Here is a 21,834-nt window from a genome sequence, read left to right on the forward strand (position 1 = left end):
CATCAGATAAATTACAGTAGACGGCAGAGCGGGAAGTCATAATATCGATGAACTTTCCTCTCTATAGTTACATATATCGATGTCAATCCCCTCGCACTCCCTTATGATCACTCCATGCCCTTTGCGAAAAGACTCCGAGCTCTAATTCTCTGACCATAAAAGTACAACAACCATGGAATACCAGTCAACAATAGTCCGAGCCCACCAAGCAAGCCACCCGTACCTTGTAGTGTCAAACTACTTATCATCCTAGCCGTGACAAGTGGAAACACTCCTCCCAAGATATTACGACATAAACTCTGAGCTGCCAATGCCGATGAGGCATATCCATGATATGTATCAGCAAGATAATTAAAGACAGCGAGATAGATGCTGAAAATGCCAATTGAACATGAGCCAAGGGCTATGCACGGAGACATCCATGAGATATTTGGTCCAGCTGTCATGAAGAACCAAAGGAGACCAATCGGTAGGAGAATGGACTGTATGCATGGTGAGAGTAGACGCTGCTCCGGTGTAGACAACGGCTTTTTGTGAGGGAGCATCCGTTGTATGATAGATTCCTGCAACAGAGAAACCCCGATGCCCATGATTGAGCCAACAATAGTAGCGGTGTAAACTGCCCCAACCTGGGCGTTATCGAAGCCATATACGCTGCGAAACACTAGTCCAATGCTGCTGAATTGCATGTACATGATTGCCCAGGCAAAGGAAACCCATAACGACAAACAGAACACAATGGGCTCCGTCGAGAGAAGTCGTAGTGGGAACGCAAAACTTCGCCATATCATGCTGATCTCGATGTTCAGGAATTCTTCGGTCGCAGGAGCAAAGGTAACCACTGTTCCAGTTGATGTCTTGAATGGGGCTGCATTGAGCGCGAAGCACTTCCGACGTAAAAGGACGTTACTTCGTGTCTCCTTGAACAGAAAGAATAATGCGGCTGTCGTTATACCGATTGCGATGAGTTGGATAAAGAAGATCCATCGCCAGCCCAGAAGGTCCACGACGCTTCCGCTGATCAATGGTCCAAGACTAGCACCGATCATGATTGTCATGGAGTATAGAGCCATTGGGGTATTGCGGTCTTCTTTGCGATACAGATCACTCACAACGCCACCCGTAAGCGTTGCAAATACTGCGGCTCCGTTGCCTGTTATCAGGCGAGAGACCATCATGCCGACGTAGCTTTCTGTAACAGCACATCCAAGAGTGCCAAGGAAGAAAACGACTCCAGAGCCGACGAACGTCCAATATCGACCATGCATCTCGCTAATGGGGGCTAAAACCATAGGGGCAAAGGCAAAGCCGACAACGAAAAGGGTGATTCCGATGTTGAAGAGGGTATCGCTGATATCCCATTTGTTGCGAAGGGGCTCTGAAGCTAGAGCGTATGCTCCGGCTGCGTATGCTGCAAGAGTAGATGCCATGAAGGGTCCCGAGAGGGTGATTGTCTTTTTGTGACCTGACCAGCTGAATGGCGACAGGTATATGTCGGTCACATCGTGGGTGGATGAAATACCAAGGTCGACAGAACGAAGATGATCGGCGAGCGAGAATGATAGTTCAAGGGCTTCAAGGCCAAGGGGCACTCGAACCTCATTCAATGTCTCAGTGGAAGCAGAATCTTGGGAGAGGGCATCTGGGGAAATTCCTGGGACTTTTCCCTCAAGCCGAGGATGCTCTTGGATCACGATTATCATTGCTAAGACTGATATGTCTAATGAGATTTGTATTCAAACTGCCGCTCACATTGCGGTTGAAATTTATATCAGTCAAGAACAAGGCTTACATCGGTCCTAACCGGGCAATTAATGAGACCATTGGAGCCTGTCGTTGGCTCGCTAAAGCGGTTCTGGCAGTTTAGAGTGTAGCATCGGAAAGATAGGAAATTGGAACGAGATCCGAGCGTATTGATCATAGCGTTAGGGTTGGCGGGGATAGACGGACCAACTCCGCCAGGGCCAAGAAACACAGTCTCACACGACCAAAGAAGTGGATGACGCAGGTTAGCGAATAGCATTCCTTTCAGAAAATGTGTATTATTTACTGGTCTTTCCTACTTAAAAAGCAGATATGACGCCTTTGGATTTCAAGTTACATACGCAGAGTCGAGTCACTTCGAGTAACATCACTACTTTTTAATCCCCTTATACGAACCTGTCTTCCCGCGATGACCCTTGTAAAAGCCCAACCTCCCCTTAATAACGGGCACGTCAAAAATGAGGCTAAGGCTTGGGCGCAAAACAAGCTTTCGCAAATGACTCTTGAAGAAAAAGTCCTTTTGCTCACGGGTGAAGACCTCTGGAGAACGAACCCAATTCCTCGTCTTGGTGTTTCCAGAATCAAGACCTCGGACGGACCTGTAGGTGTTCGTGGGGGTATTTTTACAGATGGAGTCAGCGCCGCTTCAGCACCTACCGGGTAATTATTTCTCTATCCATGCGGTGTTACCGAGACTAACAAGGTTCTACCACAGGGTTTCCCTAGCGGCGACTTGGGATTCATCTGTCATTAGAGACGTTTGCAGCGTTTTGATCCACGAGGCCAAGAGCAAGGAAGTTGATGTTCTGCTCGGACCAACAGGTAATAACGCTCCGCCCGCTCAATATCACACGATTCTAACTTTTCTTAGTGTGCATTCCCAGAACACCACTCGGCGGCCGCAACTTCGAAGCCTACAGCGAAGATCCCTACCTCACCGGCAAAATCGCCGGTGAGTTCATCAACCGTCTCCAAGATGCCGGTATTGGCGCTTGTATCAAGCACCTTGCCGCAAACGACCAAGAAACGCGACGCTTCTTCATCGATGAGAAGATTCCAGACCGAGCTCTACGAGAAATTGCGTTGCAGCCGTTCCAAATTGCTATTCGTGATAGTAATCCTTGGACGGTTATGACTGCTTATAACAAGATCAACGGAACGTTCTGCTCGGCTCATGACTTTTTGATTCAGGATGTTCTTCGTAAGGAATGGGGTTGGGATGGTCTTGTGATGAGTGATTGGTTTGGCACAAATAGTGTTGTCCCATCTGTCAAGGCAGGGTATTACATCGCGATCTAACAGCGCTTAGAAGATAACTGACATGTGGTAGGCTTGATCTCGAGATGCCGGGGCCTGTGCGACGAAGAGGCAAGCATCTTATCGACGCCTATCATAAAGGCCTTGTCGATCTATCCTTTATCGACGCCTCGGCTTCAAAAGTCCTTGAGCTTGTACATAAAGTTGGAAAGAGTAATATTCCTGAATGGAAGGAAGGCAAGGAAAAGGCAGATGATCTTCCTGAACATCGGGCAATTTTCCGTCGAGCTGGCGCAGAAGGCAAGTTGAAGCTCCAAGTCGAGAAGCACAATTCTAATTTGAACCTCTAGGTATCGTTCTGCTCAAGAATTCTTCCAAGCTTCTTCCTCTGTCCAATCTGAACGGGAAAAGAATCGCTGTTCTCGGACCCAACGCTCTCCGTTCGGTAGCTACAGGTGGAGGCAGCTCTAACCTCGCGCCTCACTATCGAACAACACCTTACCAATCGATCAAGGCCGAAATAGCCGCCAAGTTTCCTACAGCCAAGGTCCAAGCCCACGCAGGCATTCTCACCCATCGGTACATCCCGCTCATCGACCAATCTGTCATGACGAATCCAGAGACTGGAAAGCCTGGCTTTCAACTATCTCTGTTCCGAAACATGAACCACAGCGGAGAGCCCTTCATGGTTGAGAATAGACCTAGTTCCAACTTGGTCTGCTATGATGGGCTTCCTCCAGAGTTGACGACTGGTGAGAGATACTCATACAGAGGACGAACTATCCTCAAGCCAAAGACCACTGGGCTCCATGAGTTCTCACTGTCTTCATGTGGACCAGGAAAGCTCATGCTTGATGGAGAGGTCATTATCGATATCGAGCGACACTGGTGGTCTCCCAAATCCTCTCTGTTCATGAGTTACGGTTCTCCAGAGGAGAGGGTCAAGGTGTACATGGAAGCCGGGCGAGAGTACCAACTGCTTCTTGAGTCCATAAGTCGAGAGCCTAAGCCCTATGATCTCGATTACATGGCGGAACTTGAACGCGAGGAGGTTCAAGATGGTGGTCGTATTGGCTTCATGGAAAACCCCGGTGATCTAGATAAGTTCTTCCAGGAAGGCGTTGATATGGCTCGTGACAGCGACATCACAATCGTTGTGGTGGGCAAAGATCATGAGTGGGAGACGGAGACAAGCGATATGGTTTCCATGGACTTGCCTGGGCGATCAAACGAGTTCATCAGCGCCGTCGCTACAGCCAACCCCAACACCATCGTGGTCAACCAGACAGGCAGCCCTATCACCATGCCCTGGAAGGATGAGGTCTCTGCCATTGTCCAGGCTTGGTACCAAGGACAGGAGCAGGGCAATTGTCTTGCAGATGTGCTTTTGGGGACAGTAAATCCCAGCGGAAAGTTACCCATCACCTTCCCCAAGCGCATCGAAGACACACCACCTTACGATAATTATCCTGGTGAGAATGATGTGGTTTATTACGGCGAGGGTATCTATGCAGGCTATCGATTCTACGACCATCGCAAGATCGACCCTCTCTTCCCCTTTGGCGCAGGTTTGTCATACACCACGTTTGAGTATAGCAACATGCACGTTAGCAGCAATGAGTTTCATGAAGAAGTGGGCATTGAAGTTGAGGTAGATGTCACCAATACTGGATCGCGCGATGGAAAGGAGATTGTTCAGTTCTATGTTGGTCAGCTTGATCCGAGGCTTCATCGACCAGAGAGGGAGCTGAAGGGCTGGGGCAAGGTTTTCGTTCCTGTTGGCCAGACTGTCACTGTACGTATGAAGATTGACAAGGTCAGCTTGTCTTACTGGGATGATAGCTTTGATAAGTGGGTGATTGAGAAGGATGCCGAGTATCGCGTGACAGCGGCCAAGGACTCCAGGGACGAAGGATTGACAGTCACTTTCAGGTCTCCAAAAGAGTGTCACTGGGTCAATTAGAAGTATGCATTATAAAGTAAGCAAAAATACAATATACCTGCTTAGTGAGGTCATTTTAGCAAACCAAAATGTTTAATATTTCGCCATCTCGGAACGCTGTCGGTGACATCTCTGCTACCAACCCCGAAATAACCTTTCGAACCTCTTCTGCAATTTTCCAATTCTGGGGCAATACAAATTGGCAAGAGTCGCTGCGGAGTACAAAGGCAAGTTGAAGCTCACAAGCAAACAAACTAGAGATAAGTCAGCGCAAGATTATATTGTGAGGACATTATTATACCTTCTACAGGAATTAATAGGATGAAGCAGCAAGACCAATGGCTCATGTAAGATTCCACTTGATATCACAGACATTAACGCGCTGCCAACCGCTGTGCGTGCGCCTGCTGCGTCGGCGTCACTAAGAGAAGCTGTAGTGTCGTAATGTAGAGTTTTGTAGACATATGGTCGATGAATGATAGACTTTGCAGCAAAGTAGCGAGCCTGTAGATGGCCACGTAGCCTCTCATCCGTCGAACGATGAGTCTGATCAAGTTCAGGGACTTCTGCAAGTTGGGCCTCTGAGTAGCTGGGGAACTCGAGTCCCTGGGGCAGACAAGTTCTCCATTCTTCCAGTTGCCGGTCTAGCTCGAATATCACCGACGGGGAAACTGACAAGAATGCGGCGGGCTTTTCGGCAAGTGTTGGTTCTCCATTCGTAGTGTCTTTGGTATGGTCTGGTCCATGTTAGGTTGCTTGTGGATTCATCCTTAGGTCCGGTGGTTTACCTCGGCTGTAAAGGTGGAACAAAATACGATTTAGCAGTTTTCTCATAGAGATAAGAGCTAGGAAGAAGAACTGGTACTGTGCGTGGCGAGGATCTGTGCCTGCTCCGGGAATGACGGGTAGAGGCATGCTGCTCGCGAGCTTTCCAAGCCCACTTGCTGGAAAGTCGAACTCGGCCAGAATTTGGCTTCAAGCTCTGCATTAGCTTGGAACCGGTTGTACTGCGGGATTTCTTACCTCTCTTGTAGATATGCAATCCAGAATATCTGGCAATGCTGCGCCTCTAATGTGCGTTGCCTAAGATAAGGTTAGTTGACGGATACCAGGGGCTAATAAAGTCTAGCATACAGTGGCACGAGTATTGAGACAGTGCAACAAGCTTTATGGTTGACTTGCCAGGCGTCGTAGACTCTGAGTTTAGCGGAATAGAATAGACTGTCTTTCTATTAGCAGACGGTGAAGCAAGACAAACGGGGACAGCTCACCCCATCAGAAGCAGGCACTGGACGCTCTCCCAATTACCTCCCTCTAAATCACGGAACATGTCGTTCGCCAAGTTGAAAAAGCCCAATCCAACATCTTGCTCATTACCTGATGTCCACTCTTCGTGACCGGCGTAGTATGCCACTATGGACCCTAAGCTGCAGACCAACAAAACTGTACATGAGTTATAGTTTGGCGCGAAATTAGTCTGCACGGCGTTGCTCAGAACAAGAGAATAGAACAAAGATTCATCCAGGATTAGGCATGACGGATGGAAGTGTTGGAAGTATGACTGTGTCAGTAAGCTGACTTGGGATAATGACAGACGTGATAACCAAGAGTCCTCTCCAGCCGGTGTCCCAGCTTCATGGCAACGAGGTGGCGCTGTCGATCGAGATAACCTTGGACGTTTTATCTCCAACTCCATCGGGTACTGGAGCTCCGGTTCGCTCATCGAAAGAGTTGAGCAAGGCCATGTGAGAAGATGCTGCGGCGCGGTAGAGTGCCGTTGGGATAGTGAGAGCTCTTCTAATACTCGGCCGGTGTCGAGAAATGGGGTTGAAGCATTTTGAAGAAGTCCAGTACCGCCAAGATTCAAGGGACTGAAAGCAGCAGTATGGCTGTTTCCAGGACTCGAGGCTAGTCCAGTCGTATCGTACAAGCCGTGATCCCTGGGCACACGATGATGACCATCATTCTGTTGAGCGAAAGCTGTAAGGACATCGAGTTTCTCATCCATCCGCTTCAACGTGCCCGTCAGTTCCTCAATAGACAGGTTCTTCCTACGAAACATCAGCTACTACACCATCTCTAGTTTCGTCCACGTACATACTTTGCAGCAACAGTCTCAATGTACATGCACTCGAGACCCAAACGCGTGCATCGAGCACAAGCCGGTTTCCTTTCGTCACATTTTGTCTTTCTTTTTCGACAAGCTTCGCAAGCCTGGTCAGTCAGTCATTGGCTCTCGTTCGTGCGGCGATGAGACTAACGTTGAGTGCTTGGCGGCGAGAAGGGTTATTCGTTGTTTGCGCCTGGTTCGGTTGATTGGACATATTGACTGAACCTGGGTCATGTCCTGGCCGATCACTGTGGAGTTGATTTGAGACCTCCCCATGTTAGCGCGCTGAGACGAGCGGGAAAACGTTGGTCCAGAACACTAGTCTCGTTGGCGAAAGATGTAGGGTAGTCACAAGAGCCAGCCAATGGTTGCCCATTCGCTTCATTACTGAATCAATTGGCATGGGAATCTGAATCTAAGTCATAAGATGAGGGTTCAATGATAGGTCAGCTCTTGTGTATTAGTTTTGATGTTTTGCTAAGCTTTCGTGGACTGAGCGACTCTCTTTCATAAAGTAGGACATAGTTAAACCACCAAGTAATCAACGTCCACAAAATCCTATGAGACGATGGATGGATCTACTAATGATCGTAATAAATGGCACTAAGCACCTTTTGACTATATCACTCAATTCATACCATGTTATTTCTTACAATCACTCCTAGAGCGCCACAAATATATACTGGCCATTTTTATCCGCCTATGCTGGGAAAACTTCGACCCGCAATGGCTCTCACGAATTTGCAGGGGTAACAAGCACAGATCTAAAGTTATAAATTCTCCTATCTAATCAATCATCATTCACACTGCCCATTATGAAACCTAAAGAATAAAAGGGTACGTGGTGCAACGCCGATAACATCGTAAAAAGAGCAATCAGGAATTCCAATGTCTTGGTTTCAGACGGAACCTCATAGTCCCGGGTGCACCAGCGTCTTGCCATGTCACAATTACCGTCTCATCCCTCAATTTAAGCTTAAAATATTAGTTGCAATAGAGCGCCGCGGAGCTGTGACCAAGGAGATGGCTGGCTTGGCATGTTTCCGTCTAGTGTTGGTGCAACCATCCTGAAACATGTCTCAATTCTCTGCCCCAGAGAAGTCATACTACGTACGTATATTACCACGAACTTAATAATTTTATTTCCACTCTTATCGCGAAAGTTGATCTTTCTCGTCCCTCGCTTTGTGTCGTTCGATTGTCGTACGTTTTTTTTGCTCAGCCCTGGTGGCTTTTGTTTGCGTTTGTTTTGTGTATTTCCTTCTTTGCCCTGGTGGCCTTATTTGTCTTTATTAATTGGTCGATCGTTTCAATTTCGTCATGTCGATTTCATCTTGTCCGGTGTCGGGTTCTGCGGGAGGAGAATGTCCTGTCAGTGGTTCTTCGCGATCGGGCCAGACGCGACGAGGATGCGCATTTTCGGCGGCGGCGCAACCTGGTGATCTTCATGCTGCATTTGATGTGAGTAGAGGTGCTGGAATATTGGAAAGAAGTACTGATGAAAAATCTAGATTCCCCGTGGGATTGATACAGAAGAATGGCTTCGCGCAAGGTAGGATGTTTCATGAACAAGGCAAGTCATGACAAAGCTGACATGCGGTTGAACAGAGAACGAAAGACGATCAACGAACTCCTCTACGCCGACTACCCATCCCGTGAGGAAGTTGATTCCGTCAAAAGTCAACAAGAACTCGATGCCATGAATGCAAGCGACCATGATCTTCTGGCCATCGCCCTCGGTGCACCAGCACGACAAGTTCTTCAACGAGCCCAAGAGATCGGCCCGCAAACCGGATGGCGCGACGGATACCTCAGCGTCGAGAATGGCTTCTGCCCTCCAGACTACGAAGAGCCCATCGCCGAGCTTGCAAGATCGCCGGGTCGCATTTGGTCTGATCTTTGTGAGCGCATGCCAGGATGTTGCGCCCGCGGAAGAGTGCGAGAAGCAGTCGCTGCGCTGCCACTTGTTGAAGGGACGGAGGAGAATATTCCTGATCAAGCCCTCTGGGGCGCTGTGGTCGCGCTCGGCATGCTCTGTTCTATCTACAGATTTGAGGATAAGCACGATGGGAAGGATGGACTTGCTATCACAGATGGATCGACAACGAAGCCACAATGTCCCATGGGTGATGACCTTTGCGAGGAGCTCGAGGGCATCCCGTTGTGCATCGCTCTTCCATACTATCAGGTCTCGCGAAGAATGGGAAGAACCTTGCCCCATCTGTCATTTCCTGATCAGGCTTCGTATAACCTCAAGATCAGAGACGTCAAGTCCAACACCCCATATCTTGCGCGTTTCGATAATACTGATCTGCGATGGCCCATGTTTGGAGAGAGGGCCGAGGTCGCATTTCTGAAAGGGTGCGCTGATACCTCTGGTAAGACGCTTGCTCAAGTTCATTTAGTTGCCACCTGCTAATTGCCTACAGCTTCATTCCAACATGGTCCCGATGCCATCGCCGCTTGTCAAGAGCACGTTATGACCGGCAACGTCGAAGGCCTTCTCCACGAGATGATTCGCCTAAAAGAAATCTTAGAACGAATGCCCAACGCCTTTCACAGCATCTCGCCCAACCCCAACGCAGGCGACAACTACGTTTCTGCTGACAAATGGGTTCGATGGGGACTCTTCTCTACGCCATTGTCCAAGCGAGTCCCTGCTGCTTCGGGCTTGCAGTTCCCTCCGTATCTAGTTATGGATGCCTTTTTAGGTCGCAAGACGTGGGTCAAGTTCTGGATACCTCTGTGGCTAACGCTAACACGGTAAAGGCACGCATCCTTCCTCGGCGTCGAAGCCCTTCATCTTCGAGCATGGCTCCCCTCCAACCACCGCGCCTTTATCGCAGCCATTCAATACCACTACGCCATCCCAGAATTCGTCCAACGATCCGGTGACGCTCGCCTCATGGGTGTCCTTGAGGGCATTGTCGAAGCCTACGCCGGCGAACGCGGTTTCATGGGTGTTCATCGCTACAAAGTCTTTGGTATCCTCGAAGTCGCAGCCAAGACTGGACGAACAGCCACAAACGGTCTCTCCGGAGCTGCAGATGCGACGAGGCCCTGGGAGGAGACACACCGTCAGTTCTCAGATGCTATGAAAGAGCGCCTTGAGCCTTTTCGTGGCAAGCTCGATATGGAGCCGCATTCGATGAGGGGCACTTTTGAGGAGTGTCGGTATATGGCTAAGATTGCGAGCTGCTCTTCCATTGATCAAGATGCAAGTCGGTCAACTGCCATGGTCACTCTGGATATTCGAGACACAGGTATCACATTTGCGCCTGGAGATCGTGTGGCTGTTATGCCTCTCAACAGTTGGGAAGAATGTGCGAAGATGGTGGCTGCTCTGGGTCTTGATCAACACGTTAGGGAGCCAGTCGACACTACAGGCACTTGGTCACGATTTGAGCATCACCTTTCCACAGTCACAAGGACCGCGCACAGACAACTCACCGTAATCGACATCCTCCGCCGGGGTCACCTCGCTCCAATTACCAAGGAGCTTACAGTCAAGGTTCACGAGCTTCTTCACGCTTCTTCCAACACTGTTCTTCAGGTCCTGGCTACAGAGGAGTGGCCCGTTCGTGGATCTCTGGGCGACCTTCTCCAGAAGGCGGTTCTCGATACACCAAGTCATATCTGGAACAGGGCTTTCAACCTTGAAGACCTCAGCTGGCTGCCCGAACTTGTCCAGCTCGAGGTCCCTCGAACATACTCCATCTCGAGCTACAGCAACGAACTACTTCCCAACACAGTTGACCTGACCATCTCTCGCGCCGAATACGAGCTCTCTCCCATCTTCTCTCAAGGAAAAACCGTAACGAGAGCTGGTGTCGCGAGTGGTTTCTTTAACCCTCGTCCCTTGTCCGCAGAGAACAGCCTCTTGTACGAAGTCTTGATCGGCGTTTCTAGACCAGTGGCTTTCCAGCTTCCCATCGACAAAATGGCTCCCTGTGCCTTCTTCGCCGGAGGTAGTGGCATCGCCCCCTTCCGAAGCTTCTGGCAGCATCGGCTAGCGACGTCTGGTCTGTCTGGTGGACGCAACCTGCTCTACTTGGGAGTACAGTCTCGTGAAAAGTTCTGTTACGAGGCTGAGCTTCGGGAGTTAGTCAACATGGGCTTCATGGAGGTCCATCTTGCGTTCTCCAGAGATCGCCATGGCTTGACATATGATGGTGTTGCGCGAGATCTTGTGGAGAAGGCAACGCCGCCTCGATACATCGACAGCCTCATCATCGAGCAGGGCAACACGATCTGCGACATGGTCATGTCGAAGAAGCAAGGCGGCCTTGGTGGTCACTTGTACGTCTGCGGCTCAGTGTCTGTGTTCGACTCGGTCATGAGTGGTATTCGCAAGGCCATATACAACTACCGCACAGCAACCATGGACACAGTCGACCTGATCATCAACAAGGCATTTGCAGAGCGTCGCTTCATGCTAGACGTTTTCATGTCGCCCAAAGCCCTTCCTTGCAACCTCCCAACAATCTCTCTTTCGAGCCTTGCTCTACATACTGGTCATCGCCCTGCCTCCCGCATGTGGATTGCCGTTCACGGAAGTGTGTACGACGTCACCGACTTCTGTCCCATGCACCCTGGCGGGACTCTCATCATCAAGTCCAACGCAGGTGTCGACTGTACCAAGTCCTTCGACAACCTTGCACATACCAACAATCCAGAGGTGTCCAGTCTTCTGACAAGGTACTTCATTGGTCACCTAGCTACCAAGCCCGACTATCGTGATAGCGACGTTTCTACGCTTCATGATCTTTGGGCTTCCTACTTGAGGGTCACCGTCGAGACGCTTGTTGCTCATCAGTTTGAGATGAACGATATCATGGGAGACTCGATTGACTCTCCCTCTGCGTATGACCCCAATGGCATCAGCAACATCTGGCTCCGCGAAGGACTTCCAAACACCATTGCCATTCGAACATTCTACGATTACCAGAATCGCTTGCTACAAGGTGGTTTCGCTGCTCTCTTCGGGTCAAAGTTGGAGGAGTTAGTTCTTCGCCTGTCTTTCAACTTCGCCAACTCTGGCGGACCTGGTGCAGCTTCCAAACTACCAGACATTCTGGGCACCATTGCTCGTGCAAAGTCTGGTAGCGACGCAGTTCGCAGCGCGAAGGAAATCAGTGCTCTTGGAGATTTTGTCTGCGATCCATCTTCTGAACTGCGCTTCCAAGAGCGGGGAGTCCTCGATTTCACTGCAAAGTGCGTGCAGCTTGACATTGAGCTCTTGGAAGATCTTAGACAAGAGGCTTGTAATGGTATGGATGCTTTCGAGAGTATCGCGACTGTTCTCGATTCCTTCGACGGGTCTAACTCGGACTCTACGCCTGTGGCTGCCCTGTCATCCTTCCTCTTGCAGACTCTCGAGAGGATGGCACACCGCTTGGCCATGTTCTACACTCAGTTGGCACGTCTCACTGTGTATCAGCCGGAGCTGGAACATAACCCAGCACGAACGCGATGGGCTTTCCTCAGACGTTGTATTCGCGATGGTACCTTCTTTGTCATGACTCGAGCGCGTACCAGTGAGGCTTCGATGGACGGTCAATCTGAGTCGTACTACATCAACGCGAAGTCATTGGAGAAAACGACTTTCGACAACATCCTCTCACAGATCAAGCATGTGATTACTTCCTCGACTGTTGAATCACCGACGACGGTCGTTCAACCAGTTACAGTCAATGATATTCACCACGAGAGAGGCAACACCCTCGCCAAGGACGGCACGGTCGCCTCATCTGCCTCCAGATTGAACGTCGGGGCAGTTGAAAGCATGGGAAGCTTCATGAAGGCGAACGAAAAGGCAATCCGCCGGCTGAGCAGTATGCCAAGTCAACTTCAGCTGGAAGATCTTCAAAAGGCTATCTCAATGAACGACAAGCCCAGCCCTCAGGCTAGTGAGAGCGCCGACGCCTTGAACGAGAACACCAGTCGCTTCAAGCCATTGGAGCTCAAGACAGCCCTCAAGCTAGACCCCAATGCTTTGCTTGCTTGCAAGGACCAGATGCTCACTGCGCGCATGAGAATTATGGCAGGTTATGAGATCATGTCTTGCTCAGCCTCTCGGTTGAGTGCCCCGGCCAAATGTACCTCAATCAGCTCCATTTCTTTCGAGGAAGCCGACGACTTGGTTGTCACCAACACTCAACCGCTCATGGAACGCTTGAAGTCCATTCCAGATGATGAGAGCGTCCCATCTTCAGCATCGTGTACAACTGCACAATCTCGTCGCAGCTCTTTCAGTGGAAGCTCCGTTACAGGCTCTGTGACTGAATCTGTCATTCAAACGCCTCCATCTCGACCCTATGAGACCAGCATGGCTCTGAAGTTGAAGCTTGAAGGTTTGAACCGACGGTCGCGTGGAGAGTCTATTTCATCCCGACAGAGCTTCATCTCAGCTTCGAGTGCCGTGGATCTCAGAAGAAACAGGTCGGTGTCAAGTAACAGGAGTGCATCGAAGAGAATGTCTATAGACCCGGGTCATACGAGGGAGCAATCGGCTGGGAGGCTGTTGGCGTTCAAGTTAGGAGCTTTGGCAGGGGAGAGGCGATCTTTTACACCACCCACCTGGTAGATTACGATAGTAAAGTCGTTCAACGAGAAAACATGTTTGTACAAGTCAGTTCGGGCTTGCAACCATCCGATTCTTTCATGAAACTGTAAGCTAGTTATAATAAGGATAAAGTGGAGCTCTACATAAGATTCGTTATTCCATGTCAAGAAATTTAGTTGCGTCTAGTAATTCTAGGGTCGTCATTTCCCGAGAGGACGTGGCCAGATGTGTAGCGATTGCAAAGACAATTTGACATATAAGTAAGCTCAACGAGTCATTTCCAAACTCGACTTTAGTAATGACAGTAGTCGCACGATGAATAAGTATTCTCTCGTCCTGCACAGAATACCCTCAGACCCAGTTCTCATTGATCAGCATCACCTGGCGACGTCTGAGCCGTTGACCATCCATTCCACCACTGACGAACTCCCTGAAGGAAGCCAGCTGTTCCAGCAGTGGAGGCCCGGGCTCGGGCCTGCCGCTGGCGTGCGTCACGAAAGAACTCCCCTACTTGAACGGCAGTATTCCACCATTGAAGTACAGTTTCTCTCCAAGAAGCCTCTTTGACATGAGGCACTTCTCCATACTCCAAAGGCGGAGTTTCCTGTGCAGTTGGAACAGCCTCAATTACGCATCTGCCCTTGACAATATTGACAGTGACACCAACAGCCGGAGCTCGCAGAGTCTTAGCGGCTTCGGTTTCCATGAATGGCACTCTTTCCTCAGCTTGCCGCATGAACTGGAGCTTGGTAGGCTTGTAGCGACGCTCTGCATAGCGGCGTCGGATTAAGTTGCGAAGTTCTTCGCGGCGTTCATGTCGGTTCTCAGTATAGTCTAATCCGGGGAAGGAGTCCAACGTGAGATTTCCACCTGTGACTCCATGATGGTAAATATGGACTCCATGGTAGCGTTTCTCCGAGGTTGAAGGGCTTAGGATCTTCTCAAAGATCTTGTCTGCATATAGGCTCTGCATTCTGTTGAATGCCTGTTTGAATGAACCAGCATTGTATGAGTCCCAAAAGCTTGTGACAATGGTGATATTGCGAAAGAAGTCCGGACCGCAGAAGCATTGCAACCAACGAAGGGTCTTGGCATCTTGTTGATCCAGTCTGGTTCCTGGATTCCCAATGACAAAGAGAACTCCGACCACTTCAACAAAAGACCCGAGAGCAATCAGACAGCTTACTGAGTCCTTGAACGTCTCCATGTCATCCCGATTGGGATCCCCAAACCCGGCCGTATCAACAAAAAGATACTGTTCGTCATCAATGATACCAGGGATCATACGATAGTTCTTGGTGCCTAGGCGACGTTACCCACACAACAACTTGATAGGAGGAAATGTCGGCGGCGTACCTGCTTGGAGGGTTGTGCACGGCTGTAGGTCACCATGATCTGTGAGTTCAGACAGGATAGATGTCTTCCCCGTCCCAGCTTTACCAACGACGAAGATGAGCTTAGTGCCAAGGAGACTATACCAGAATGTCAGAGTTTCAGAGTTGCCAAAGTATAGATCTGGTGATTGACATACTGGCGCCCAACGAACCGTACGACAGGATCGGTCACTGCTCCCCGACCCTCAGACAGAAGACTGCGCAACTTTTTGAAGCCCCAGGTCCATTTCGGAGACGTTTCGTCTAGATTCTGATGCCCACTTTCAGATAGTTAGCCAAAACACTTCTTAGCAGAATAATAGCTTTATTTTCTCTTTACCTGTCACGGGTAGTATCTTCAGATGAGTCATGGTCATTATACGCCAGCCCATCTTCTTGTGATGAGCTTTGATCTTCAAAATCAGATGGAGTGGACTTGCGAGTAGAGACAAGTGCAGATTCGTCTGGAACGTCAATTGGATGATCATTGGTCTCTTGAGTGGTGACGGGCATATCAATAATGGCCATGGCGACGTTGTAAGGTAAAGTCTGAAGTGAGTAAAAGTGATCCTGTCAAGCTCGGTATTGATCAATGCAAAGTGATTGCTGAGTGAAGGAAGAATGCTTGGAAGTTAAAATGTGATCTCCTGTGAAGGGCCCGGTACTTATAGGCATTTCGCACGCCGATGAGCAGGAAATTGCGAGATAAGCAGGCGTGCCCAATCTGTTCAGTTCGATCATACCAACACCCAATCCAATTAGTCTTGGGCCCCCCAACCCAGAATCAGGTTGTCGATTATGCAATAATACTGGCTGTCTTAGACCGGCTGAGTAGGCTCTGCTTGAAGGTGAAGAATGCCTGTGTGAGATTGGCTCTTCACTATTGTCCGCCCCACCATACATCAAGGGACCAGCCACTGATGTTCCAGAAGTCATATCGTGAAGCGGGGTTGGCATAGCTGTGCCATTGGTTGGTGTGGATTGTACGACAACGTCTATCTGCACCTTTGACTCGATTGCTACCTAAAGTGCTCATCAGCGTCGGAAAAGACACTGCCCGAACTGAAAAGCACTAATCATTGGCCAGCGGCTTTTTGTTCTCAAGTAGGTGCTTGCCTCTCAGCTGCAGCAACGTGTTCTGTGGCGGAGAGATTGCAGTGTTCTGACAAGAGAGACTATAACATAACATCCGTGGATCCCGTATTGCATATCCAACTTTCACCTGTCAGATTCTTGCGTATACCACCTCAGCACGAGCCAAAGATACCGTCGATCAATTTGATCGTTTGTTACTATGAGTCTGTCAAGAGGACATATTGAGGAGACTTTGGAGGCAGATGCCAACTTTAAGTCTGTTACTCCAATTATCCAGACTCTTTACATCGAAGACAATGTCCCTGCGTGGCTTGTATCAAGCATATTGGATGAGTTTTTTGACTTTAAAATAAGGTATGTCAAGGCTGTCCATTCTACTCAAGGAGAGTCATTATTCCAGTTTCAAAATACATGCCAATAAGCGTTATGAATTGTTATATTTGCCGTACTGATACAAAGCAAAGCCAAGGATGCCTTCGAAAGCGTTTCGTGAAGAAGAATTCCAACAACTCTGGTATCAAGAAGAGGACACGCACAAAGGACCCAGAGGAAAGAAAAAAACATGTCATCCTAAGTATTCTCAAGTCCATCCACTCGGTTCGCTTCACGCCTCTGCTACCATCTCATCCTCGCCTTCAACGATACCGGCTTCAAGAGAAAGCACTCTACTCCATCAGCCAGATTTTGGATTCCATGTTTGTTCGAGATAATAATCAAACATGGAAATCCAGCCCCATTGGCTTCGTTTGTCCAGATGGAACAGAGCTGTCGCCCGACAAGTGGCGAGCTGTAGAAGCCTACTGCGATTCCATGTCGACCATGCTACGATGCAACCAGATAAGAGCAGCTCAGAAAATACTCAATGATCTTAACAACGACTTGGAAAGCTTCGTTGATCAGATGGATCCGTTATTCTTTGGTAAGATATGGAAGCTAGCGATGCTTCTACATGGCTTGGACCGGCGGGCTCCTCACCTTCAAGCTGTGTCAACAGTCCTTGGGAGAATGAGAGATGATTCTTATACCACATATGGGCCCGAAAACCCTTTGGCCGATATTCTCGACTGCATCCTTGACGTTGAAGAGACAGATTTCAGAATCACAATTCGAATCGGGTTTCAAGAGACTCTCAAGACCCTTGATCACAAAGTGTCAGATGAGAACATCATGATGCTGAACCTTTGGTCAACCTACGCTCAATATTTCTGCAAGCCATACGTTAAAACTGTCAAGCGCAAGCCGCTGTCTTCCAGCCCAACACGGCAACAACCAAAGTCTTCCATCAAGGCAGCACGGAAGAGTGCATCCGAGAGTCCACCTTATGAGCGTCTAAGGGAGAATATTCGAAGCGACATCTTGTTACTGAAGTTCAAACAAGTTCGGCAGCGTTGCTACAGCCCGGAGATGATACCACCTGAGCTATGGCGGCAGTCTGATGCTTGCGTGCGAGTCAGACACTACTTTGCTTACGCTACATTCTGGGTCTGTGGCGAGACAGTTCAAGCACAAGATACGGCTCGCGATATCATACAGGACACCAGCCTATTCTGGCTGCTCATCCTGCCTGGACCAGCAAAGCTATGGCTTTTACTATTGCAAGTAAAATAATTGCCACGATTCATCGTCAGCACGCAGAATTTAGCGCCTGCGAGAGAGCTCTTATGCAAGCCATTGGCTTGCTGAGAACTGGCGATAACATTTGTCGCATCAGAGCCATTGGCTTGTGCTTGACACTCTCCTCGTGGAAACGTGAGTGGGGCGATATTCGAGGATCGCAGGAGACAGACGACTTACTTCTTGAGATACAACGGGAGATTGAGGGATCCGACATGTGCCAGAATTGCAGGCCAAGTTTGAAGTGCGGAGCTTGCTCTCGAAACCAGTCGAATTGTCTTGGGTGTCAATCGACAAGACGGAGAAGGTGCCGCACATGCAAGCGCGCTGGCCAAAGACGACGAAACACCATCAAAGCCCGACGAGAACTCGTGGCGTTTTCAAGGATTGACACCTCTGACCTCGGCAGCTCCATGAATGGTGAATGGCAGCAGTTGGAGGCCAGAACAAAGTAACTATGAGCTGTCGGTTCTGCATTTGATTGCTAATTCCGCGCGGGCGACAGATCTGCCAAGGTGATGATTGGCTGGTTGATGCAAAAACCCTGCAATAATTTTTCTCGTATGCGAACCCTGTCACTGTAACTGTCATAATGCAAGGGGTACAACGCTGCGCAGTATCACGCGGCATTCTCTGTACATATGTCTCAGAACTAACCCAAAGTTATGAACAATACATATCAAGTGAACAGATTGTTCTTATGGTGCCTATGATCTGACATTTTAGCTTCCCTAGCCGAACGTTGAACCAAGCTCCACACCCCAGGTTCATGATGGTTAGCACCGTTGATTGACACTTCCGCCACGGAATGTAACCCAAGACCATATGCATAAGAATATGTGTTGGCTTGCAATGCCCTCGACAGGGATACAGTGGAAACCCCCTCATCAGCCAACACACGAACGGTCTGTTCTTGCTTTTTAATCCCTCTTTTAGTTTTCGACGGCGCCAAGTTTAATCTCAATCTGACTCTTCTAGCATATCCGGTGCGAATATTGTACGAAAAATGTCGTCCCCAAAGTCGCAAAAGTCTAGGTCGCCTACCAAGTCGCCGCCAGGACCGCAGTCCCCGGCTGCGCTGGACCAGGTTGCAGAAGAGCAGGCGGCAATTGAAGTTGTATGATCAGCCCACGATAGTTTTCGACCGTTTTGGAGACTAATCAGAACACTGGGTAATAGGATGATGATTCCGATTCTTCGTACTCCAAATCGTGAGTCAATATCAGAACAAGGCCTGTTTAGTTATTTACATAATTGCAGCACGGGCATTACTGATACCGAGTCCCTTCGGTCCTCGATTATGGCGTTCAAGTGGGAGAATGGACGACGATACCACGCCTACCAAGATGGATCCTATTGGTGAGCTGTTATTGAGTGCTTTCTGATGCTCTAGTCAGCTTATACAAGTTTTAGGGCTCCCAATGATGATCGTCAACAAGAAGCCGAAGACCTCATGTAAGAAAGATATCTACGACAAGTACTGGCAGCCTTCTGAGACATTTGAACAGGCACGAGGTATATAGAATCATCCTTGGCAATTCGCTGTATGAGGCACCCATTGGAGATAGTCCTCAGGTAAACAACACCCCCAAAACATGAGAGCATCCTCTAATTGAGGGGCAGAAAGTTCTTGACATAGGATGCGGAACTGGTATTTGGGCAATGTGAGTTCACATAGATGAAGCCCTTCCCTGATATCAAGACTAACAAATGCAGTGAATTCGCTGATGAGCATCCTTCGGCTGACGTTCTTGGCGTCGATCTTTCTCCCATCCAACCAAACTTCGTACCCCCCAACTGCAGATTCGAGGTTGACGATATCACAAATGAATGGACTTACCCCGACGACAACTTCGACTTTATTCACGTACGTTCTATGATAGGCTGTATCCCCGACTGGACTGAGCTTTACCGTAAAGCGTTCAAGTATGTTTACCCTTGAAAACACTGTGAGTTGCTTCTAACTTCTCTAGGCACACGAAGCCTGGTGGCTGGGTAGAAAGCGTCGAACTCTGGGGCAACTCAAAGTGTGATGACGATACTCTGAAGCCCGAATCACCGCTTTTCAAGTGGGTAGAGGTTTTCAAGAAGATTGAAACTCTGACAGGAAAATCCTTCTTCTGGGATGACAAGATGCAGAAGTCGATCTCCGACGCTGGATTTACCAATGTTTCGGGCCGAAGGATCAAGGTTCCAATTGGAACTTGGCCAAAGGACAAGATTCTCAAGCAGTGGGGTGCTTGGAATCGCCATTTCCTTCTTCAAGGTCTTGAAGGCTTCTCAATTCGTGGTTTGACTGAAATGCTTGGCGTAAGTTGGAACGGATGCCGGATGATAGCGACAGTTTGCTAACGGGGCGGATTTAGTGGAAATACGAGGATGCCCAGTTGTTCTTGGCCGACATGCGCAAAGAATTGACGAACCCAGCTTTGCATGCGTATCTTGAAGTGTAAGTCCAGGCTACTATTGGAGGATCAAAAAGACATACTGACCCGGGCCTTTACACAGGACTGTATTTTATGGACAGAAACCAGAGGCTTGAAATATTGGAGGTATGGATGGTAGCATCATGAGTATAGAATCGGGATTACTGAGGATAAGACCATTGACTGAATGTTCAGCGAAGGTATCTCATAAATATACATCAGCAGAAAGTAGATTCAACGCTCGTCACTACCATGTAGATGCTCATCAGAAATCTTAATCTACACTTGCTCAGTTCTATTCACACAACCCCAGTTGCGTGCTTCTGAAACAGAGACCAACGATTGAACTTCACAGTGAGAAGCCGATATATTCACTACCAGTGCATCGTGGCACTCTACCAAGTTACATAATCGTAGTACTTTATAGGTTGAGCCTGACAGACTGATTCCAAGAATGCGCCGGCTATCTCATTCGAATGCCGACAATCAGGGTTCGTGTTGCGGTGTAGAGATGTCTCTGACGAACACTTCTCTTCTTTTACAGCTATATAAGTGACCTATGCGACAGAGAGAGAGACAAGAATTCGGACAAAGTATTTACATGCTCAAAGAGGCTCAGCTCATTACCAGACCATATCTGCCACATAAGCTCAGTTAATCAGCTGCCTTCCATACATTGTTCCCGTCAAAATGGTTGGAACGATTTTCGTGATGATGGAAGCCTGTTTCAAGGCAAAGACCCCCCTGGCTGAACCTCCAACAGAAGATATTTTGAAGAAACATAAGTTCACACGGCGGTCCGCTCAAGAATACGAAGAGAAGACTGGGTTATTCAAATTCAAAATCTACGATAACTTCGACAATGCAGGGAAACTGAAGGATGAATTGTGGAACCTGCTAGGAAAGGAGAACATTTTAGAGGAATGGGATATATACGAACTGCTGCTCATGACCAACAATGCAGGCATTTTCGATGCTATTCAGGACGAACGGCTACTCCAGGATACCAAGTGTCTATTTTAGAAGAATATCTCTGCGGTTTAATGCCGTTGCTCGCGGTACTTCCCTAAGGGTAGTAATAATAAAACCTCATCACCCTCGACCGAAGTATAACGTGGACAATATGTTTCATTTGTGAAGAAGGATGATTGCAATATTATGTGGCATGAGTATGGCTGAGCTTTGGACTCATCTTCCTGAGCATGAATTGGGGCGAATTGAGCACGGGAGCTGTCACTGGATATGAACCTTTGATGATGAGATCAATTTTTCAGTGGCATGTAAATGCGAGTTAGATTAAAGTAGGCGTGCTGGCCATAAAAGAAGTAAACTGTTACTGGTTATTACGAAGAGAGACTGCAGGCTTCTTGCAACTGTATGATTGAATTAGGTCAGAAATAGGAGGGACAATAATGGACCTCAATCTAAGACTGTGATGGTCGTCTCGGCATCCATGAATCAGCGTCTGTAGTTGCTGTGTACAAGGGGGGCTTCTCCTGATTAGGCTGTAGGTTCTTTGAATCATAGTAGTCTTGACAGTGTCACAGTTTATTTTGGCATTGGGTGTTTCACTATCTATCTCTCACAAGTTGAATCACTGGTCTTGGATCGATAGTGAAGCAAGAGAGAGACATCCGAGTCACGAGCCACAGTCCTCATTGCAGCTATATGAGGACCCTGCGTTCCAC

General features: G+C 48.7%; 7 protein-coding genes across 7 annotated transcripts; 4 read left to right on the forward strand and 3 right to left on the reverse strand.

Annotated features, from left to right (window-relative positions):
• Positions 1-107: 107 nt before the first annotated feature.
• Positions 108-1,703, reverse strand: BKA55DRAFT_521834 (major facilitator superfamily domain-containing protein; the record flags this gene model as incomplete). Its single annotated transcript, XM_046188541.1, has 1 exon — positions 108-1,703. One exon carries the CDS (start codon positions 1,701-1,703, stop codon positions 108-110), a length of 1,596 nt encoding a protein of 531 aa, XP_046044420.1.
• Positions 1,704-2,041: 338 nt separating this feature from the next.
• BKA55DRAFT_579247 (glycoside hydrolase superfamily) lies at positions 2,042-5,098 on the forward strand. The gene is made up of 6 exons (XM_046193827.1): positions 2,042-2,424; positions 2,480-2,586; positions 2,636-3,044; positions 3,095-3,321; positions 3,372-4,971; positions 5,022-5,098. The coding sequence occupies exons 1-6, from the start codon at positions 2,174-2,176 to the stop codon at positions 5,041-5,043; spliced, it is 2,616 nt and encodes an 871-aa protein (XP_046044421.1). The 5' UTR covers positions 2,042-2,173; the 3' UTR covers positions 5,044-5,098.
• On the reverse strand, positions 4,963-7,303 carry BKA55DRAFT_579248 (uncharacterized protein). The gene is made up of 8 exons (XM_046193828.1): positions 7,225-7,303; positions 7,065-7,177; positions 6,235-7,014; positions 6,098-6,184; positions 5,987-6,046; positions 5,752-5,936; positions 5,265-5,700; positions 4,963-5,217 (listed from the first exon to the last, which is right to left on the reverse strand). Exons 1-8 carry the CDS (start codon positions 7,285-7,287, stop codon positions 5,040-5,042), a joined length of 1,902 nt encoding a protein of 633 aa, XP_046044422.1. The 5' UTR covers positions 7,288-7,303; the 3' UTR covers positions 4,963-5,039.
• Positions 7,304-8,393: 1,090 nt separating this feature from the next.
• Positions 8,394-13,659, forward strand: BKA55DRAFT_522252 (uncharacterized protein; the record flags this gene model as incomplete). The annotated part of the gene is made up of 5 exons (XM_046188563.1): positions 8,394-8,534; positions 8,585-8,625; positions 8,682-9,451; positions 9,503-9,794; positions 9,843-13,659. The coding sequence occupies 5 exons, from the start codon at positions 8,394-8,396 to the stop codon at positions 13,657-13,659; spliced, it is 5,061 nt and encodes a 1,686-aa protein (XP_046044423.1).
• Positions 13,660-13,708: 49 nt separating this feature from the next.
• BKA55DRAFT_579253 (uncharacterized protein) lies at positions 13,709-15,736 on the reverse strand. The gene is made up of 4 exons (XM_046193829.1): positions 15,352-15,736; positions 15,170-15,292; positions 14,995-15,110; positions 13,709-14,940 (listed from the first exon to the last, which is right to left on the reverse strand). The coding sequence occupies exons 1-4, from the start codon at positions 15,537-15,539 to the stop codon at positions 14,003-14,005; spliced, it is 1,365 nt and encodes a 454-aa protein (XP_046044424.1). The 5' UTR covers positions 15,540-15,736; the 3' UTR covers positions 13,709-14,002.
• Positions 15,737-16,305: 569 nt separating this feature from the next.
• On the forward strand, positions 16,306-18,175 carry BKA55DRAFT_543845 (uncharacterized protein; the record flags this gene model as incomplete). The annotated part of the gene is made up of 3 exons (XM_046190639.1): positions 16,306-16,460; positions 16,571-17,705; positions 17,735-18,175. The coding sequence occupies 3 exons, from the start codon at positions 16,306-16,308 to the stop codon at positions 18,173-18,175; spliced, it is 1,731 nt and encodes a 576-aa protein (XP_046044425.1).
• Positions 18,176-18,726: 551 nt separating this feature from the next.
• BKA55DRAFT_694832 (S-adenosyl-L-methionine-dependent methyltransferase) lies at positions 18,727-20,262 on the forward strand (the record flags this gene model as incomplete). Its single annotated transcript, XM_046200089.1, has 10 exons — positions 18,727-18,837; positions 18,900-18,931; positions 18,981-19,079; positions 19,134-19,175; positions 19,229-19,295; positions 19,344-19,384; positions 19,437-19,646; positions 19,694-20,030; positions 20,087-20,169; positions 20,229-20,262. The coding sequence occupies 10 exons, from the start codon at positions 18,727-18,729 to the stop codon at positions 20,260-20,262; spliced, it is 1,056 nt and encodes a 351-aa protein (XP_046044426.1).
• Positions 20,263-21,834: the final 1,572 nt, after the last annotated feature.

This window comes from Fusarium redolens, assembly GCF_020744475.1.
Source record: "Fusarium redolens strain MPI-CAGE-AT-0023 chromosome Unknown BKA55scaffold_17, whole genome shotgun sequence".
Taxonomy (NCBI): Eukaryota; Fungi; Ascomycota; class Sordariomycetes; order Hypocreales; family Nectriaceae; genus Fusarium; species Fusarium redolens.

Excerpts from the sequence above, each read along its gene's own strand:
- BKA55DRAFT_579253 (XM_046193829.1), bottom strand. The coding sequence starts at position 15,539 with ATGGCCATTATTGATATGCCCGTCACCACTCAAGAGACCAATGATCAT. Across the intron at positions 15,111-15,169 it reads GTACGGTTCGTTGGGCGCCA|TCTCCTTGGCACTAAGCTCA; the intron begins GTATGTCAATCA and ends ATTCTGGTATAG. Across the intron at positions 14,941-14,994 it reads GTGCACAACCCTCCAAGCAG|GCACCAAGAACTATCGTATG; the intron begins GTACGCCGCCGA and ends AACGTCGCCTAG.
- BKA55DRAFT_579248 (XM_046193828.1), bottom strand. The coding sequence starts at position 7,287 with ATGTCCAATCAACCGAACCAGGCGCAAACAACGAATAACCCTTCTCGC. Across the intron at positions 7,178-7,224 it reads CTCGCCGCCAAGCACTCAAC|GCTTGCGAAGCTTGTCGAAA; the intron begins GTTAGTCTCATC and ends CTGACTGACCAG. Across the intron at positions 6,185-6,234 it reads CAGTGCCTGCTTCTGATGGG|TCTATTCTATTCCGCTAAAC; the intron begins GTGAGCTGTCCC and ends ATAGAAAGACAG.
- BKA55DRAFT_579247 (XM_046193827.1), top strand. The coding sequence starts at position 2,174 with ATGACCCTTGTAAAAGCCCAACCTCCCCTTAATAACGGGCACGTCAAA. Across the intron at positions 3,045-3,094 it reads GTCCCATCTGTCAAGGCAGG|GCTTGATCTCGAGATGCCGG; the intron begins GTATTACATCGC and ends GACATGTGGTAG. Across the intron at positions 3,322-3,371 it reads CCGTCGAGCTGGCGCAGAAG|GTATCGTTCTGCTCAAGAAT; the intron begins GCAAGTTGAAGC and ends TTGAACCTCTAG.